This window comes from Ixodes scapularis, unplaced genomic scaffold (assembly GCF_016920785.2).
Source record: "Ixodes scapularis isolate PalLabHiFi unplaced genomic scaffold, ASM1692078v2 PGA_scaffold6__148_contigs__length_123643588, whole genome shotgun sequence".
Classification (NCBI taxonomy): domain Eukaryota; kingdom Metazoa; phylum Arthropoda; class Arachnida; order Ixodida; family Ixodidae; genus Ixodes; species Ixodes scapularis.
In genome coordinates, this window is record NW_024609881.1 from 92,769,328 (window position 1) to 92,790,763 (window position 21,436).

The window sequence follows — 21,436 nt, forward strand, 5'->3', positions numbered from 1 at the left end:
TTTGCTAAGGCGTTGCGACGATGCCAGGAGACCGAGCTCTTATTGGCTGATTGAAACAAAAATAGTGGGTAGACCTCAAGGCATCTAGTATTTAAGCCAATGAGAGCTCGGCATAAGTCTGACGTCACCGCAGCTTCTGCGCAGGAAGCAGACAACTTGCTCTCCGCATTGGCGTCGCAGCGTGCCAGCGTCGCGCCCATTATGAGACGCTGCGAGGCGCGCCGCAGCAGAGTAAGGACAACTCTGTCGTCTGCTAGCCAAACCGCCATTTTGCCTCCCAGCTGTGTGTAGCGAAGTTTGTGCGCTTCTTTACAACAGTTATCGAGCATTACTCACTCGTGAAATGACGAGGGACAACTTTGAAAACGCGTAAAATCACGTGAAACGTCAAACGATGCGTTTGTTTTCGGCGACTCGTCTAATCCCGATGCGAAAACATCGTAAAAATGACCCCATTTGTGATACTTTACCTTGCACTATCGAGTCGAGGTAGCCTGTACTCTGAATAATGCATCCTCCCGACCTTAGCGAGTACTTCCTGATTCGGCATTTTCCACGGGCACAAGCTGAACCCCCGGTCTTACGTATACGAGATCACCACGCCGCGGGGACGCACAATGAAGGCCCCGTCCAGAAAGGCGGCACTTGCCCTCCCGAACGATGTCGCCACACTAGCAAGACGCAGCCAGCAAGCAGACACGTATTACCATGTCGCATCTTCCCGCTGTTCTCGATTTACCTCGGGCTAGTACTCCGAAGAAATGTGACGCAAAACAAAGCAGACGTGACTTCTCTAAGGTTATACACGTTGTTTCACTTTAAGCACAGACTGAGCCGACGCTACGGGCTAATGAGAATAATCAAGCATCGTCAACAGCGCACATCACTAAGTCTTTTCTGTTCATGATTGGTTCAGCGATGATGGAACACGTACGGAAACATGACGAACAACATGATTCCTCACTATTGACGCTGTCTGATTGATTCCAATCAGACAGCGTTAAAGCTTTGAGCTAAGGTATACGCTCTATTTGTCAGTGATCAAGGTAGACATCACGAACCTCAGGAAGAATCGGGATTTGAAATAAACCAATTACCTGCGGTACTTTGTTCATTTCAAAACAGCAATGAGAACTACGAAGTTGATTCTTCTCTGCGACGGACGGCACTTAAAAGGAAACGTGGCACTCGCATTTTATTTTTATTTTTAATATTTTCAAAATGCAATTTAGAAACAACAACAATAAAATAAATCACAACAAATAATGGAATGTCACATCGTAAAGGGAGGTGTACATGTTCGGGACCGTAGACACCAAAGCTGAGATCAACCGAAGAGTAACGATAGTTTACAGCGCGTAAAACTAAAACACATACAGCAAAATCAAGATCGTGCCCTCAGATTCAATTGAGGTTAAATGCCATGGTCACGTACAAAACTATATTATTTTTTTTTTACAGTTGACATGTGGAAGTTCTTTGCCAGGCATTGTGTGCCATTCGAGGTCGGAGAACAGATATCAACTAAATACTATTTCCCAATTACCACCTATAGCAGGGGATGACAGATCTCACCTGATATCAAGATTTTATCATTTTCAGGATATAAACAACTATCAATTCACGTAGCATGGCAATACACACGTTTCTCCCAATACGTTTCCACTTAAGCGTCCAAGAACATTGTCTGCTATTAGCCATTCTTGAAAGCTGCCTGCTGCATGTCGGCCATTAGTTGCCACAAAACCAATATTAGCTATCACTTCTGAAAACCTTCCTTTGGCTAAAGTCGTCCGAAATGCTAGCGAGCAGTCATTATCGGTCTGACTCAATTGTACGTCACTGCGATCACTCACGACTAATCCCCTAAATGGGGCGATAGCGTTGAGTATCAATATTACCTGCTAGAACAGTTTTCTGTACTCGCCTGCAAGACATTCCTACAACTTCGCGCTTTAATTAGCGAACTACCATCTCACTGTAAAAACTTGTCTGACAAGACCAGTTGCCCAAAATCATCAAGTAGGTTCACGAGAAAACATTATCCCCATAAACATAACCTTCACAAGTTCTCTCTCACTAATGTAGATTTCACTAACATATCCACCAGCTGGACCCGTATGTCTCTATTTGTTATTATATAAAAAAAAAAAAGGCTTCTTAAACGCTATCGTTAATAACGCTCCTCAAACGCTACCGATTACAGAAGCTCTTACGTCTCGTCACAGTTGGGCCTACGCGTTCAGTCGAATGTGCTATACATTTTGATACGGCGTCTGCATGTTATCAGTTCAAATTCTTATCTATCTTAGTTTTTTTAGCGATTAGAAGGAATAAACCTTACTTGATCCGAGCTCTTCCATTCTTTTAAACCTAAAGGTATACATGAACATACGCGTTAGAACCCTGAGCATTACAAAATGGGGATAGGTGCGGGTCAACCCATTTTCACAATGTTGAGGTTACCTCATCTGACAATTAAAACGTGAGTTCCTATCTATTCGGTTGCCCAAGATGGGTCGAATTTTACTAAGCGCCAAATAAAGTGCTACGAAGTACAATGCATTATACTTACTCATTTGTCTTACTATACCCCAGGAAGCCATCGGCGCTATGGATCACAAGCAGGAAATCACGCGACGAAGGTTCACAAAGGCAGACATGGGATGAGAATAAGGTGCAACTAAAGATAAACCTGGAAACCAACAAACGCATTAACCGAACGAAACAAGAAAAACCAGCAACATAAAACAAAGCACGAAAAAACATAAAACATTTGGTAACAATAAAATAACGACTAATTCCTGCCAAACTTCGAAAAAAAGAAAAACAACAGAACGAAACGCTAGTGAATATTCTATAACTCCATTTTCTTAACTTCAACGCCCTTGCTTATAATCAGTGAGTAAATTTTTTGCCACCGATAAAAGTATAAAAACACGTATACGCAATAAGGTAAAACTAAAATAAATTGACGACGCTTTGGAACAACACTCGAAACAGCAAATCTCGGCTGCTGCTGATAGACTGTAACATTTTCGCGCAACAAATATATACAGGTAGAAAGAAATTCTCTGGAGAAGTCTGTAACGAAACTGATATGTCCTTAAACAGCGCCAGTTCAAAGGATCACACGTTTCCGACAATTCAATATCACATGCAGCATCCCAAAAGGGCACTTTCGCGCAGTTCGCGACAGCATCCCCCTCCTTCAGAAAGAAAGCTTCCCCACATCAACACAGTTAGTGCGGCGAAGCACGCTTCTCAGCAGGTATCTTCATGATCGCTTTTCATAAGAGTGCATACACTATGTATACAAAGTTCTCAAACGACGGGAGCAACGTCTCTGTAGCAATATTAAATTCTTAAACATGGAAGTAACCTTTCTATATCCCTAAATTGCAAAACAAAAAAGAGTGAAACATGTTTACTCTTTTTTGCTTTGCAATCCCTCTCCTCCTCCTCCTTCTCCCCTCATTCTTCAATGTCCTCGGGGGGGGGGGGAGGTCACGTGACCAGGAGGGGGGGGGGGGGGGGGGCTCGCGCGGTGCAATATGGGACATTTCCCACAATGCACTGCGCGGTTACGCCGACGCCGCTCAAGCTGGAAACGGGCGCCTAAGAGCTGGGCTCTAAAACTTTGATGTCCCTTCCTGGTATGAGTTCACTTCATTTTGCAGCCTTCTCCACTCGTTCTTGTATCCGCCAAATGAAAGACTATACTCTGTTTTAGGTTACGATGGACCGCGGAGGATGCTGCAATCTATCAAATCATTGTAAATCCTTGTGAGTGTCACTCACACAACCTTCGAGAAGGGCGCGACGGCACTCGAGGCACGTCACGTTGACACGCTCAAACTGCTGGATTGTCTGGGATGATTCGTAGCATCCACGTGGATCATCGTAACGTTAAATAGAGCATAGGGAGTATCAGAAACAAAAAATATAATCGAACCACTGTAAACAGATCAAAAGCGTCAACAGTTTTAAGCAATCTGGCCAAACTCTGTTGCAGTCATATACTAATCCAGACTTCCCTCGGCCGATGAGGATTGCAGTAAGAGTTATCAGATAAATTAATGAAACAACACGAAGAAACCACTGGCGCTGATTTTCGGCCGCGAAAGACGGACACGCCTTAAGAGGTAGGAGATATGTGATCGTTCGATAAATCACGCTTTCCTTCACGTACTTCAAAATAAAAAAAAAGAGGAATGTCATCGAGGTAACTGGCGAGTCAAGTTCCATTGCACCCGTTAAAAGTATAAGTAAAACACGGTAAAAGAGCTGAGCATGTTCATCATACCCACACTCACGGCGACATGGGCAAGGCGGTTACATTGTCCTTTGGCAAGAGAGACGTCACAAAAGCCAGAGCGGTTGTCGAGAAATTTGAGAGGGTCTCGTTCAGGTTGGACCACGTGACCGTGGCCTCCACGACGTCAGCGGTACAGACTGACGCCACATGAGTCCAACCAATGAGGTATTCGATCAGGTATGCCACACCGGAACCAGTTGTGAGGCCCACGCTGTATGACAGCGTCATGATGTTTCCTGAAAATAAGAAAGGCATCGTCCGTCGGAGGAATCAAAAGTTACAGCCTCCCTATTATGAAAAAAGCATTTCAAATACGATTTGTCCAATAAATATATCAGAACTCGTATAAATTCTATAAGAAGTATATAAGAACATATATTATCTCATATGTTGTCATATGTGTACCAAGTTTTAAATATATATATATATATATATATATATGACTGGAGCAAACACAAAAACTTGTTCGCTTTAACGGTTTTCTAAAAATGTAGAGCATGACTACTCGTTTAAAGTACAAATTGTAAACGAAACTAGGTATTTTACATGTTGAAGTTGTGTACAATACTAAATTTATAGCATTTATTACTTACCAGTCTGCCTTACTCGAGAATTGGTTCAGTTTGCATTAAATTTTAAGACACCGCAATGAGAATAGAACAACATGAACAGTGTGTAAACTTGCAATCCCTGAATTATGCAAATCATCACGTCACGAAATAGAAAGTAATCTATGATCAAATATTATCCCATAATCTGGAGAACATTTTAAAAATATTGAACGGGCCCTAAATACTTGAATATGTAGGATTAAAACAACTCAAATTAGAAGCCAACATGCATGTTGACCGAGCGCAAAATCTATCAAAAAGCATTATGGAGCGAAGTAACAAGCATTCTATTTAAACCACCTCTTAGCTTCAATTATAGTTCATTTAAAAGCATCCCTCCTAGATAAACATCAATCACCACTCTAGTGCTTCCAGGAGACTCTTTTTTTTTTTTTTTTTCTGCCAGCCTCGTCCGCTTTCGTGTTTTCATTAGTAACTATTGACATGAAGCTATGGAAGTAGCTCGAATTATTCATTTTAAAATATACGCAAAATAAAATTCAATTCGTCCTTACCACACTCTTCAGCTAATTTTTATAACAATTAGAATAAACTTCTTAGTCTTTTATGTGCCTAGGGTCTAGGGTTAATATGCATTCCTCGTGTGTCATCGTGACGGGTTTACGCTTCACGCAGCGGAAAGAATGCACATCCTAAGCCACGAGTCTGATAACGTAGCGTCTCAATGGGAAGCAAGAACACTCGGCCTCAATTGCGGGCGAAAGTGGGCACACCGTTCGCACGGAAAGAATTAAAATAGAAAAATATACGAGGGACAGACACAGACAGTTCTTTCAACGAGCAACTACATTTGAATGATGCCTATCACACTATAACGAACCATTTTGGTTCGTTATAGAAAATACGAAAATAAAGATACAAATGGCTGAATTAAGGAAGAAGAAGAAGAAAACTGGAGGAAACTCTTTCTATGACAACTCTCGCGATAGGAATTCCATCTCTCGTGTCGATAACAACAACGAGGGCCCAGAAACATTGTTTGTGGCGGTTTTGATCTTAAATACTTCAATTGTCTCTCGCTCATGCTTGTCCTTGTGTGAGCCTAGCACGGAAGTGTTTTCATAGCTGGGGGTGCAATCTTGGCAGGTGCGAGCATGAACAACAATTGGATGGTGGGAGTCGGGTGACGCCTTGTTCACTTCGAGAAGGTGTTTCCTAAGGCAGGGCATCGTCCCGTCTGGCCGATGGATTGGCTGCCAGAACTGAGCGGAATAGAATAAATTGGCTTTTCTTGGCATTTAACGTAATTTTCGAAGTGCTTGATGGTGTATTCTGGTGGACGATGTTCGTTATTTACCCTTTGGCACATATGTTTTAGCTTCATCGTACATGTGAAAAAGACCTTCGTGTCGAACCTGGCAGCGAGACTCTTCCGGCGATGGGCAGTATTATGCATGTATGGAATGTAAGCCGGGCGTGTGTGGCTCTGTCCTTCGTTGCTAGATGAACGACGGTTGGGGTCTGTAATGAGATGCTGAAGGGTAGTACGAAGGAAGTCTGCTGGATACCCGGCTTGGAGAAGGCGATCATGCTGATGTTGGACGCTTGCCGATGAGAGGTGGGTACAGGATTTTGAACGAGAAGAGGCGAACAGGCACACCGCCCCTGGGTTAAAACTTTTTCGTAACATTCTAACTGTCCTCTCCGAGTAGAAGAGTTCTTTGGGAACATTTTGTTGTTGTTTTTTTCTCGTAACTTGTTTCCTGAAAGCTCAAAGAAGCAAAGGTATAACCAAACTTAATATTTTTTTTACGAGAGTCTTTGTATCTTGGTCCTGAATTGCCGAATAAGGGCCAGAATGAAAATTAACTTCTGCCTATTCGGTTGACATATGTCACCTAAACTTGGCTTGTGTATGGCACGTTAGCATTCCTATGGCAAACCAAATAAAAACCAAACTGACTTTCTTTTCTTCTTTTTTTTTTTTGACAGTCAGGGCCGAAGAAAAACACTTTGACCATTAACTAACGTCTTGTAACATAAACTGATTAGATATAAGATAGGCCTCTAGAAGTACCATACTGTGTGCAAGTTAGATCTTTCTCTTGTGTTCTTCCTGGCCTTTCGCGACACACCATCCTTGTCCACCAATAAAATAAAGTTCATGGAAACAGTTATTTTGCCGAAAGACAATCGAAACTCACCCGTAAGTTCCTTCTGGTCGTCCGGAACTCTGGACGGTGCCACGATCATAGGCACGGACCCAAACACCCCGTTGGTTATTCCGAGGAGAACAGAAAGGACCATCGCCCAGACATCTGCCGCTACGCTGGCGTTCTGGACCGGATCCCTGCTGGGCACCGCGCAAAGGGCCATCAGGGGCACCAGGACCACTCTGCAGCTGGACATCCAGACCAGCTGGGACCTAGACCAGTCGTAACGGATGGATGCCAGCACCTATAACGGACGGAAACAGTAGATGAGTTGGATAGATCCTAGATAGACCTGTTTCTCTCGGCTAGGGGGCGCTGTTCCGTCCATGAGACGCGACCATGAAAGAAGTATTTCCGCTAGCGTCCATCAGACGCGACCATTTACAGTTGACGTGAAGCGGCGTCTTACTGTCCCATGATGTTCCATCCACGGGGCGTAAACTAGCGTCAATGAGCGTTCCTCGGCGTCGTAAAACGTTTGAAAGGACGCACCGTGACACACAGCCGAAACGCGGCCTAAAAATACGTCGTTGTTTTTTTCTCACCAGGGGCAATTCTCATAACTTGAATTCTACAGGGCTATAGCATGGCTGTAGTGCTGCGTTTCCTGGGTGATCCTCAAAGGCCCAGCGAGGGGCAGAGTTCGGACACCAGATTACGCGGAAAACTCAGCACTCTGTCTTGCTACCTAGGTGTTGGTCCTGGAACCACTCCAGGTCAAAAGAATAAAGGGTTCTCTCGTGTCTGCCTTCGAGTAGGGGAACCAAATAGTAGCCCGATAAAGTCTAAAGACCTTGGTACTACAGCGTCATTCTGCATAGCATCGGCAGAGTACGGGAAGTAAAGCTACACGATGGGTTATTTGAGGCCAACTGAGTTCACCAAGGTCAAGGTGTGGATAATTCACGATCGCTCCCGTGAATACAGATCGTAGTCATATTTCGCATTTACTCTAATCACAGTGCAATTCACTTATAACGATACCACATATAACAATATGCCACTTATAAGGATCAGTTTATAGAGTTTCTAGACTAGAAACGACCAGTTTCTAGTTCAGGTCCAACGATAATCGGTTATAACGATTGTATTTTCAGTTTTTCTCATTATCGTTATAGGTGGATCGCACTGTATACCTTTGTCATTAAAAAAGCGATATTTTAAAACAGCTGGCTTCGGAGTTTCAGCCGGCATTTAAAAATCGACACGTCTGCGCTTGTATAAGAGAACTTTGTGATTTACCGTAAAATGCCTCGTTATACCAAAAAGCTAGAAGCAAAAATGCAAGAAAAACAATTAGTCTTCAGCTATTTCGACAAAGATAGTTTAGTTTGCCAAAGTGTGAGACATTGTTACCCGCAGTAGGTGTTAAATCTGGCCAGTGCAGTACGACTGCTGGTGTGGAGTCTTCAACGTTTGTCGTGCAGTGGTGATACGCGACCACACGCCGGTACGATGCTCATCCCAATAGAAACTAGCAGGGCTGGGGATCGAACCCAGGATCTCTGGGTTTTCCAGCGCGAGCTTTCACTCCACGTGCTCCAAGTTAAAATTAAGAGCGCAATTATACTTATTCGACGCGACTGATACAAAGCATAAAATATGAAAAAAGCTTAGGGCGGGACTCTAACAAGGCGAAGAAGAGGAAGCAGAGAGGTTCTCGGGATTTCGCAAGAACCGCCATTTTCAATCTTTCACTCTCTCCATGGCCGTCGGATCGCAAACAAAAAAAAATCGTATACTCTGCAGCAAATTCCTTTAGATACAGGAGAGCGTCTGGAGTTCCCAACAACAACTCTAGTTCCAATGAAGACCTACGATTGCCTAAAAAAATTACATGAAGGCACGTAGATCCAGACCCGCAGAAAATATAGATAAATATGCTCTTTCCCCCCAGAAACCCATAAAAAATCAAACGCTCAGACACCGAAAGGAGGTAAAGAGCAAAATATTTCCTCTCCTCAGCGGGCTTGGGTCGCAAGACACTCCTAAAGCAATTTCGAACGTGGCGAGTGCACTCCAAAAAAAAAAAAATAATAATAACATTAGTCCGGACGGAATACACCTCATCCTAGTACCGGCAATAGCGGAAAGCAAAACCGATTTTTTTTTTATATTAGAAGCCCGTACGATCAAAGTTTTCAATGTTTATTTTTTAGAAAAGACAGACATAATATTGGGTTTCTGCCTCTCGACATACACGATGCGGTTTTCTCACACCAAATAAGTCGACCGATGTCTGGGACTTGGGGTATTACGTGTTGGCTCTCTTCATTTTAGAAGCTTTCCATTCTCCTTTTTTTTTGTATGTTATCAGTTTTATTATTAATATTATTATTATATTTATGAACGATCAAAGCCTTCTTTTCTTCGGCGTGTCGATCCCACCTCCAAAAGCGGCCATCACATGTCCGTCGTGAGGTGAGATTCGCCAGCTCGCGTCTTTTTTTTTTGCCGTCCCTTAATCCTCTTTTACAGTCTCCTTGAAGACCGCCCAAGCTTTCCCCCTTTTGCTTTTTTTCAATCACCGAGTTTTGCACTTTTCAGCTCCGTCAGGTTTTTCCTCCTCATCCCCGGGAAAAGGCACGTCACTTTTCTTTCCACCGGTTGTCCCTCTGCGTCCCTGGCTGCCCATTTCTTCCTTCGTTCAAGCTCTTTCTTATTTTTAGCTCTCGTTCTCCTACTATTTGCTTTTTATTTCCACTTGTCTCTCTCTTCCTTTGGTATTGTATTTCGTCACGTTTCTTCTTTTTTTGTTAACTTTTCATTTACTTTAACTTTTACATTGCTTTCGTTCTCGTTTTCTTTTTCCCTCTGTCGGATCGTCTCAATCCCCACTTTTTCTTTATTCCTTGTTCTCTCCCCCGCCTTCTCAAACCTAAAAACCACAGAAAACGAACCTCCGTCGAGTTTCCATTTATAAAAATTAATTTTCATTCAAGACACACGAGCAGTGGATGGAAAACCACACGCGAGCAAACCAATAAAATATATTAACAAAAATTTACATTGCACAGCAGGAGGTCTAGGGTGATGCCGCACTTTTAATATGTCCTGACGTGCATAAACAGAAAACCATAAAAAAGACAGAGCACACAAGTGGCGCAATATTTTAGAAGCAAGTTTGGGTAGTTAGATCTTACCCACTTTCGGTATAACTAGCGTAAAAAAATACCATAAAATTTTGTCACGGTACTTGACGTCAAGATCAACTCAAAACTATGCGACGAGCGCAATTAAATAAAAAAGATACGAAGATACGAGCAATTAAACCGGCAAGATAAAAACATGCGGAACAGAATATTAGTTGCAAATAAGAACTCCAAATATCCTCCCATTTCTTCGCTTGCTGTGGGGAGCCCAAGTTTTCTGCAACTTCTCACAAAAAAAAAAAAAAAATCTTTGAGAAATGTCTTTATTGCGCTATAAAAAGAATACAAATACCAAGATATTCGGGCTTCTAAATCACTCTAACTCTCTCCCTAGAAATAATATCAGCCCGTTTGACCCCATGCTATACACCAAACTCGTACAGTAAAAGAACACAAAAAAAATTCGAACCAAACATACATCAAAACCAAACACATAAAGCGCATCGGCCAAAGGCAATCGTAACGCCCCCAACAACGGTTCAGTAATCCTTAAATCCCCATTTCGTTGTGCTCTCCCCCTCACCCCCCCCCCCCTTTCTCAACTTATTCCCTCTTCGCAATTTTATCCCGAAAAGCGCGCGACTGTCTCACCCTTCACTAATCCTCGACTCAAGACCCCTTCGAAGGGGAAGCCAGAATAATCCCAAGTTTACGCGCTTGGAGAAATCCGTTATTAATCCCCTCGCCCCTTACGACGCCGAATTCATGTTCCCTGTCAAGATATGTCCCGTCACGAATCTTCTTCCTAGACAACCGTGTCGGATCTGGTTGTCCGGTCAGACGTCCAGGGTCAGCTTAATTGACGCTGTATGCTCAGATCATAATAAAAAAATGATCGACAGTTCAGACTTTAATATCTGGCTTAAGCCCCCAAGATGTGACCGCTTACTCTTAGCGACAAGTCAAATCCAGAGACCAAACAAACGCAGAAATACAAAAAAGGCGCAAGCAGTATGGCTTGGCTTCAAGTCTTGTTAAGGTTATCCGAGGGAGCCTAAAAACTCGCCTTCTTGCCAAATCGGTGTTCTAGTCAAATCAATTACTTTCGCTAGCCAAAAAAAAAGCCAGGTCTAAGGGGGGGGGGGGGGGTAGTTGACCTATGTCCAAGGCCGTTTATTTATTTATTCGGTTAACTACATCGCCCAGAGGGCATTCTCGCAAAAGGTTACATAAAATTACTTAAATTAATACAGAAACAAAAAAAAAACACAACGACCGCAAAAAAAATGGCGGAGCCATTATGAGTTGACTTCAAGTCTGGTCAAAGTTGTCCAACCCTAGAGACTCGCCCCCAAGCCAATACGCTATTCTAGCCAAGTCGAGTCGTTTCGCTAGTGAAACCAAGTCAGGTCTCAAATTGGATAGGAAATCTTATCTCCATCGAAAGTTTATTATCGATATTGTTACAGTCAACCCACAGAATGGTAAGGCTCTGCGAGGTGTCGTGACAGGGTTACAATAATAGTGTCGTGACAGGGTTCCATTGACATGGAACCTTGGATGACTCACAGTTCCAATGAATATTCTAGAATTCTGTTTACAAAAAAACATATATAAAAGTAACCAACTATAACATAAATTTATGCTATTCATTTATCTCGATTTTGTTTTTATCAGAACATATGTTGCGGCTTCTAGCATCGATAATGAAATGAGTACGGTGATGCATTACGAGGTTGAAAAACCTTGCAAAATTAATAACAGTTGTTGTTAAGGTGATTGATTTCACCGGGCAATGTAATGACCCTTATTTAGAAACCACTCCATCACCGTCCCCTCAAACAGGGCAGATAATTAAGAATTCATATTAGCTATTAAATCGTGAATAATACGGTAAGCTAAGACCGCAAAAAACTAAAAAAAAGCGAGCAAGGTCGTTGGGCGTGCCTCAAAGAATCATTAATATGAGGCAAGGCAATTTGGAAAGCTCCTAGAAAGAAAATAACTAGCAATTTTTATCTTCCAGTTTTATAATGTATGAAAGGCAATATTTAAGGAAGAATCGTTTAAAATGTTCAAAAGACAACAATCGTTTCGAGGAGTGATGAACAAATATGGCGTGTCAATTTCCCAGCTAAATATAAAGGAGAAATCGGCGTCGAGTGACGTCATTATGACATCAAAACTGGACACCGTGACGTCACGGCGTCACGTGATCTGACGTCGCACGGCGTTATGTGACGTGACACCGATCTCCCGGATAGATTTAGCGGGAAAATCGATGTCCCATTTTGAATAGTGGTGAGACGTGATAAACTGACGTCAAATAGTGAAGTCCATTTCTCCGCTAAACTTAACGGGGAAATTCACGTCGCGTAATCTTACGTCCTACGACGTGGTCACACATGACGTGACATCGCGGTGTCAGTTCATGTCGTAACGCGATACTCTGACGTCATGTGACGTCAGCTTCTCCGCTAGATTTAGCGGGAAATACACAGACGGACGGGCAACTTTTTTAAGTAGTGCGTTTTTTTTTTGCGCCGTTTTACATTTTGTTAATCATGTACCACCAACACTCTTAGTTTTCCACCATATTACCTTTAAATTTCATCTGATCCCAGCGTGGGGCATTGTTAACCGGACGTGCATTACATGGGCACCTTTCGAAATTGGCATGTTGTGCGAAACCCTGGTTGCTTTATAACTGTTTTTATATTTTGCAAAATTACCTTCGATTTTTTTTTGCACTGTTTTTGTGTTACGGATTACAAAATTATTTAAAAAAAAACAGGCTGCAATTTTGCCCCTTTTAGTAAAAATTTTATTTTAATCAACGTCTGAGAAGTATATTCATCGAAAGTAGGACGTGGCAGTGTGAGCGCGTTAATGCTGGTGCAAAGTTTAAGTAATAAAAAAGAATTACATCCTGCTCTTTCAATGAAGAGATAAATATTCAACCAGATTGTTGATCCAAGAGCGACCGTCTACATAAAATGCAGAAAATGCAAGCTCCAAAACACAACTCGCCCCAAGGGAAGCGTCTTGCAGACTCAAAACAAATTTGTGGTTGTAGAGTATAAGCGCAACTCTTATTCCGGAACTTCCTTCTGACTTTGTATCTAGCAAAACCAACCTCTTTCTCTCTCTAAGAAAAATGAACACAACTAAAAATCAAAAAAGAAAACTTCAAGGCGCGAAAAAAAAAAACCTATTTCCAAGAAAACCCAAGTCGAAAACCGAGTGCATTAAGAATGTCGGATGCACTTCCGTAACAGCCCAAACAAAAATATTATTCCAGTCGTCCGACTGTACGACATCCCAAATACGAAAGACCGATTCTACTTGGGCCTCATTTAAGAATGTCGCTGGACCACTGGTATGGAACTCTCCCAGTACATGACCATTCGAGCCTCCCTCTTTTCAGCTAGGCTGTTCAATTCGCACAGCGTGCGCAAAGTAAAGCGAGTCACGTCTTTTGGCGTCATAACGCAATCAAAGCACAGCTGTAAAGTAAAAAAAAATCTTGTTCGGAGGCTTGCGTTTCATACCCTTGGTACTCGGGCATTTTTAACCGCTATTGTCACCCTGAAGTGCACTTTGTAGAAGCTTGTTTTTGGTGGCATATTGTTTGTTACGCTTTAGTCAATGAAAGTGATAAGTTCTGGATGGCAAGACATCTTAGTAAATGAATAGCAACAGAAATACACGGGCACACTTTTTTCTTGGGGGGTTGGGGGGGGGGGGGGGGTGCATTTTCGGGTCTTCTCACTACCTCCATAAAATTTGACCAATAAAAATAGTTGATTGCGTGGAGACTTCGACCGTTACTATTATTGTTCTTTTTAGGCGCGTACTGCATTATATTTTGACAAAAACGTCAAATGTTCGGGTGTAGGAGCGCTCGTGTCTGTCTTGTCTTTCTTTCTTTTGTCCTCGTCCAAAAAAGCGCTACCATGCCTTTGGCAACCCAAGACCAATACCAACTAGCCCAACATACAGCTTTGATAATCCAGTAAGTCTTGTTTGAAGACGCCGCCCGATGGCGCTGCCTGGTGTCTGCTCCAAGGTGCACAAAGAGGTGCGTGTCACTACCCTTCATCAAATTTTTAATAGGGAAGTCGGCCACCCATGAGTGTAGTTTCGGGATTTCTTATAATGATTTAACCCCGTAGATTTAGTCATCACAATAAATAAACGATCTCAGAATCCCCACGGTTACCAGCAATTTCAGAAGTGAAGAGCGCGCGTGCACAGCTTTGATGGGCGCTCAAGATTAGACAGCGCACGTGCGTCCCTATCTTTGACTGAGAAGCCACAGAACGTTATCCAAAAGTATAGTGTTGTAATTGCGGCTTAGTGTAACTGGATTTAAAGGTGGCTTAACTGCGGTCACGGTGAAAGACATGTATGCGTGTTTGTGTGTGTGTGTGTGGGGGGGAGGGGGAAGGGGAAGGGGGGGGGGGGACACCTCGCGCGTCGCAGCTGCAAGTTAAAGTCGTCTCCCCGCCTTGGTTCCAAGCGGCGACACCAGACGGCTCCTCGATAAGCGGCTAATGGCAGCCTGTCGCAGTCCCGGTTTGCCATGCTTCTCTGGGGGAAGCATGCATGTTTTTAAGGTCGTTTTCTGTCTGCGCCACGTCGTGCAGAACTTGGCACTTGTTCTACGGGTGTTCTGTTCGTGTTCTGCGTCGCAGTGTTTTCCGTGCTTTGTGTCCACGTCTCTATAGTGTGACCACGGTTATGGGTGTTCGTGTAAAGGGCTGTCCAAACACGACACTTCAAAAACGCGTGAAGCCACACAACTCCACTTTTGTCCGTGTTTTACATGGGATTTTTGTTTTGTTTTCGGGAAGGGTATTTTTTTTTCTTTTGCTAACGTTTGTTTTGTCTTTTCCTAGGCCTAGCGAGTGCTCATCACGTGGGCCCGGACAGCCACTCACATACTCTGTTGGCTTTTCAACCAGTCAAGGCCACCACTGCTGTATAAGTCAGTCATGCTCAAACGGAAATGTCTGAGCAAGCGTTTAGACTGCGCCCGAATGAAGCACTGTGTGCGTTCACACAAGATGCCAGAATGTCATAACTCAAACGTTTCGCAATTTGAAGATTGAAAGCGATGCCGAAAATAAAATGTTTACAGCAAAATTACAGCGAGCGAATAGAATTCATCTTCTGAAAAGAGACAACATATTCCTAAACGAAACAGACGAGTCAAACATGCTTAGAGAGTTTTTTTTTTTTTTAACGTAAAACGTTCTTTGGCTAGTTGCTCAGGATTTTGTGAAGCCGCATTTCGTAAAGCCTTGGCCTATGACGTCCCACAATGCAACGCGCGCAGTGCTGCATTATGGGACGTCACATACCTACACATCAATTCAGTTTCTCCACTAAATTCAGCGGAAAGGTCGAATTAATGTATAGGTCACGTGACATCAATTTTCCCGCTAAATTTAACGGGGAAATTGACGTCACGTGACCTGATGCAACATGATGCTAGAGCATCTCACGTATCCAACACAATTGCCCAGCAATAGACCCTTTCAGAAATTCAGTGCCATCTAGTATCTCAAATATCAATCTTAGTCTTTGTATGCTAATGGCGGTTAAAAACTAGTATCTATTTATCAATGGAAGACGTACGAAAGTTGAGGTGTTCTTCGCTGTACCATTCTCCTTCTTTCTCTATTTGTTTCAGTATTAATAGTGTCAAGAAACTATCACTCTGTACCAAGCGCTCACTTGAGTGAACCTCTTGATAATATTCACCACATTTTATTATTAATGGTTCTTAACCTTACTGTAGCACTGCTTACTGAGTCCAGGTGTCTTGCTTCGTGAATGGTTCGTCGGCATTCTTATGAGGCAATGTCGCAATCCCATTGGCTGCGGAGCATTAATCCAATTCCTGGGACTCGTCCCGACCTGCAGTTCTTAAGGTGTCTCTAACAATAAACAGCGCTCGCGTTTAAACTCAATTCAAATGCTGAATTTTACCAGCAAAGTAACTAAGCTCCAAGGTAAGCTGAAGAAGTCGTCCTACTTTATGACACGCGACAGGCCTAAGCGGTAGGCGTCCCTCCAGATTCGCCTACACCAAGAAAATGCACTTTACTATATAAGAAAGTTGTAGCCGGTGAAAAAAAAAAAACAGTAGTAGGGCCTTTGCACCTCTTCAAACACCGGTTGCAGCATCAAGTGACCGTTCAAAATATAACAAAACAAGTGCCCGAGATGAAAGATTGCGACGTTAGCTCATCTCAGAAAATCTACCAACTGAGGTCGAGGTGCTATTGTGAAAATGCGAGTTCGCAACAGCGAGACTACAGAGGGAAAAGCCGGGACACAAGACGAGAAGATGACGACACCTTTCAAGAAAGCACGTGTCCATCAGCTTTTCTATTGTGAAGAGAGCTGACGCCTATTTTTCACCCGCTCCACGTAGCAGCGCTCCCAGGATTCAGAGAATGACAAAAATTGCAACTACCTACGCCATTTTTCTTTTCCTTTTCTCCGATGACATTCGAATGCCCTTCGAAGCACAAAACGCATCTCAAACCTGAAAGCTTCGGGAAACAAAACGCAGATACACAAAACAAAAATAAAAAATTGGTCAAAAAAAAAAAACTAGACAGGATGAAATTGCAGAATGGATGTAGATACCAAGACAAGTCGCTCAAAGAGTTTTGAGCCCACGTTTTTTTTTGTTTTTGTTTTTTTGTTTTGTTATTTTCTGCAACATCTTTGGCATTTCGCAATGGCCGCAACGGCTGTTTCAAAATGGTGCACCGAAGGGTCCGAACAATCGGGTCACACAAGACCGATCGACATACACCTCATGTAGAGAGTCCAATACCGCGTGCTCACTTGACCATAGCTCTTTTATTCAAATCGGCAGTCATGGTCAGATTTAGACGGAACACACAAGATCTTATTTCCTTTGGACGGTGACAACCCGTTGCGGAGAAACAAATCAAATGAGCGGGTGAAACTACTACCCCCTTCCATTTACGGGGTTACTTCAACATCTAAGGAACTACAGGAAACTAACAATGCAACTTCCAAACTGCTACGTCTCGTACATTCTTTTGGGGTTTATGTTACTGGTTAAGCCCATAAACTTATAGGCACTGCAAAGTCCCCAATGCCTAATTTGCTCTCACCTTCAACTGAAAAGAAAAAATAAAGAGACAAGCTTTGTTATGCTGACGAACACTGGTAAGAACAAAATGTTGGATAGGCCTTCCAAGGAAGAAAAGAATGGCGCGTGAACGGCACCGCTTACCGAAGATTCGCTCCCATTCCTGACAAACACCGTGAGATGGCGCAGCATGACACGGAATCTCACGATGCGCACGACCACACCTTCGCGCGATGGCCAATATTTCATTTTTCGTGTTTCGAATACCGAACCCGGAGAGCTCATTCGGCAAAGCGCTTGGCTCACAATCTCAAGGTCGTGAGTTCTAATCATACCGAGGGACTAAAGCTTTTTATGTGGTTTCCTAAGGGCATAGCACTTTTCGGTGTCGGTATTTCGTCACAGCCGGCCGTTCAGCCAAATCTTTACAAATTCCATAAAGATCGCCTGATAACTTACTGTGTAAAACAATCTTCATATCTTCCGACCTTTGACAAGTTAGATCCAGATCATGAAAAGGGCCCTTTTCGAAGACAGCATATTACCTCGTGTATATGTTTTACTTCACAGAATCCTAGATTACACCTCCATCATTAAGCTAACCAACAGAGCCTGCGCTTCCTCAGCTTGCTTTCAAAATGCTTAAAAAGTTAAAATGCATTGCTTCAAATTGAAAAATATGCATACTGTGTTCAAGCGACAGATGGAATAAATGCAATGGAATCGAGTCGAAAGTTAAAGAAAAGTGCATGTTTTCTCACATAAGACAGAAGTAAACTGCAACCTAAACTAACAACATTTCATTCAATTTTTAATATAGGTTTTATTTTAGTTGATTATCTTCGTGCCAACGTCGGCGAAAAATCGCATTATCGCAGCCAAACAAAAGCAACTGGCGAAAGTGCTACCCTTCCCCACGCCTGTCACATACACTGTCAGTTCTTCATACACGAGAGGTAGTTTTGTTAAAAGAAAGAGCATAAATACAGCCAGCCTTAACTGTATTACTACACCGATGCTGCACTCTTAACAGCAAAAACACGAGCATTACTAGCATTGCAGCAACGAACACCGGTCGAAGCATCAACCTCCCGGACCCGTAATTCTCATCAACCTACGACAAAAAAAAACTGCCAAAAACAAAATCACGCAAAGTACGAAGTACCGAAAAAAAAATGCTTCCGATCGTTACATCAGCAACTCCGGCATTCCGAAAGACCAGCTCATTCCTGAACTACCAGAATAAAATACCATCGTCATCGCGCGCACCATTTCCTCGTGGTCGCGGTCAAGTGAGCCGAGCGGTCACTCCTGCCGGGTCGTTACGCCGGCGGAATCCGCTAGGGGGTGCACGTACTCATCCCTGTGTCCGAAGCTTTGCAGCACTATCTCCGCAAATATTTTTTTTCTTTTTTTTTTTCTTTTTTTTTTTGGGGGGGGGGGGCGGGGAGAGGAGGTGGAGGGATGCTTGAGTTTCTTAGTTAAATGTGCGTTTCAGTATGTATGTGTGTGCGCTCGCGTGTATGCAGAGTCCATCAAAATTTTTGAGAAGCATATATAGACACAACGTCGGCTTAATCTATTGGAAAGTAAAATTAAACTTCAATTTGTCGTATCGTCGGAAATTACGCCTGCGAAATCTCATCGACAACAAAGACAATGGAACCGATAATTAGGTCATTATACAACATTAAACGCCGATATTTCGCTTACCTCCTTTCGTAATTCCACAGCGCACATGTTCATGTGCGCATGTACTCTGCGCTACACTATTAGCTCTAACAGGCGATCTTTAGCTTTTTTTTCACCCGTAAATCAAAAGATCGTCGTCAATACTACTATTTTGTTGAAAAGTGATCATTTAAAGCGCTAACCTTAGCGGGACTATTAGGCGACCACCAATACATTTTCAAAGTAAATTCCGAAAAATTGCGAAGTAACACGCAAATTCAAAGTGAAGCGCCGATATACTTTTTTCAGCCAACAGTGTAGCATAGTCTACGTGCCCACAAGTGGAAAACGTATGCACACAGGCGCGAAGTAACGTCAATAGTTGAGTAGTGGAGCAGCACGCAACTTCAGCAGATGCGCACAAGACAGATTAACGCCACTCGATCATGGTGCATGTGCGTCAAGGTTGACTCAAACATTCCATGGAAAAACGTCACATGTACGTCAAAGTAGAACACAACGAAGGAAGAGGGAAGAAAAAGGAAACCTTTGATAACATGCAAGAGGCGAACGTGCTTATACACGGGTATAAAAACTGTCTATAGCATTTCAGAAGTGGAGAATGGCCGTGCACAGCGTTTATCGGCCGAGCGCACGGATGCGTAGCTTTTTACTTCGTGTCCACAAATATCCAGGAATAGCAAATCTCTTCGTCAGTGTAGCGCTCCCATTAAATGTTACACTGCCCGCAGCCAACATGTTAAAGCCGGCTCCTCACAAACTATTACTTAGCCATTTGTGTTATGCCGTCCGTCATGCACCATCTGCAACACTAAAATTTCCAGTATACCATCCGCCATTTGCCGTCCGAAATCTGAAATTCGTGCGCCGTGCCCCACCCAAGTTGCAGCACTCGCAATCTCCCACTCAAAAAACAAACTTGGTCCGCATTCCCAAATCTGCAGTCCGCAGATCCGCCTTCAAAAAAATCTGCAGTCTGCAAATTTTGCACCCACTACCGACTTTCGGCCATTCGGGTACTGCCTGATGTTGGATACATTTACCGATCGGGAAGGGCTAAAAGCAGCGAAGGAAGTACAACAGCACGTACTGCTTCAAGATAAGATTAACAATTTATAATTAAAGATTGGTAGCGACTTTTATCTTCAAAGTCCTATAATTATTTAAATGCAGTAGCGATAACTTCAATTGTTTGGAAGACAGTAAACAGTTGTTCCAGTGAGAAAAGATGGGTAGGACAGCATAGAAGGGGGAAAAGACGAGGAGAGAAAGGGGAAGGGAAGGGAGAGTAGGGAATGGGGAGAGGAAATTGGTGTACCATGCGACGTATATTTCAACGATAAATTTAGTGGGGAATTTAAATTGTTCCGTAGGTCACGTGAGATTCGGTTACGTTACGGCGATTTTCAAAGCTAAATTTAGTGGGGAAATTGAACTGGTGTTCAGTTCACAGCACGCCTCTTTTCCCGCTATATGTAGCAGAGAGACTGAATTGGTGAATATGTCACGCTACGTCATTTTGCCCGCTAAATTTAGCGGGGAAACCAAACTGACGTATAGGACACGTGACATCAATTTCTCCACTTGGTTCATAGGTCACGTGGCGTCAGGTCACATGACGTCAATTTCCCCACTAAATGTTTTTTTTTTTTTTTTAATGCACAGCCGGTCTGACGGACGGACAAACTTTTGGGATTGGTGGATTCCGTAAAAAATTGTTTCGTGCTTTCAAAAAAGAACAAGCATCCTGTCCGAGCTCTCACCTTGCCGAAAAAGTCGGCCGCGTTGAAGAGCGCCATGAGCAGGACAGGCATCCAGGACCCGAGGCGGCAGGACACGATCTCGCTCTCGATGCCCGGGAACAAGGACAGCGTGACGAAGTACGCCAGGGCTATGCTCAGCATGTACGGCCACACCGTGCGGGCCACTTGCACCCGCGCCATGACACCACCTTGAGGACGGGGCGAAACCAGGACGCATTTGGACCGGCTTGATCCGACAAATCCTCAAACCACGTTGCATACCCCACCCCAGCTTACAAGGCCAGACAAAGGAACCTATGCTTTATAAGATCCTATAATGGACAACATCAGAACAAAGGGTCAACAGTTGCAAGCATGAGCGCATCTTGAACCATGCAGTATATATTGCTACGACAGACTACAACATTTTACGAAACTCTAAACCAGAAACCTACATTATAGCTTCATCCTAACAGCCCCCTTACTTCAACCTAATACACCCTTTTCTATCGCAAACTAGGGTGCTGTTGCACTCAGCACCATTTATTTTTGAAGGGTATAAAAAGGGTGTGAAGGTACGGGTGAATTTAGGCGAACTTTCGCTCTTCACAAACAACTTTATCGGAGTTGTTTTACCTACAATCTCGAATACTTATTGCATGGACC

At 43.2% G+C, this 21,436-nt stretch overlaps 1 protein-coding gene across 1 annotated transcript in view; it reads right to left on the reverse strand.

The window, feature by feature from the left end:
- Positions 1–4,312: 4,312 nt before the first annotated feature.
- The window catches only part of LOC8041894 (equilibrative nucleoside transporter 4), a 129,290-nt gene continuing 112,166 nt past the window's right edge, over positions 4,313–21,436 (reverse strand). Inside the window, exons 9-11 of the mRNA XM_040213102.3 lie at positions 20,792–20,979; positions 7,095–7,347; positions 4,313–4,554 (exon numbers count right to left, since the gene is read on the reverse strand). Of these exons, the coding sequence (XP_040069036.1) occupies positions 4,313–4,554; positions 7,095–7,347; positions 20,792–20,979 (683 nt within the window). The remainder of the gene's footprint in view (positions 4,555–7,094; positions 7,348–20,791; positions 20,980–21,436) is intronic.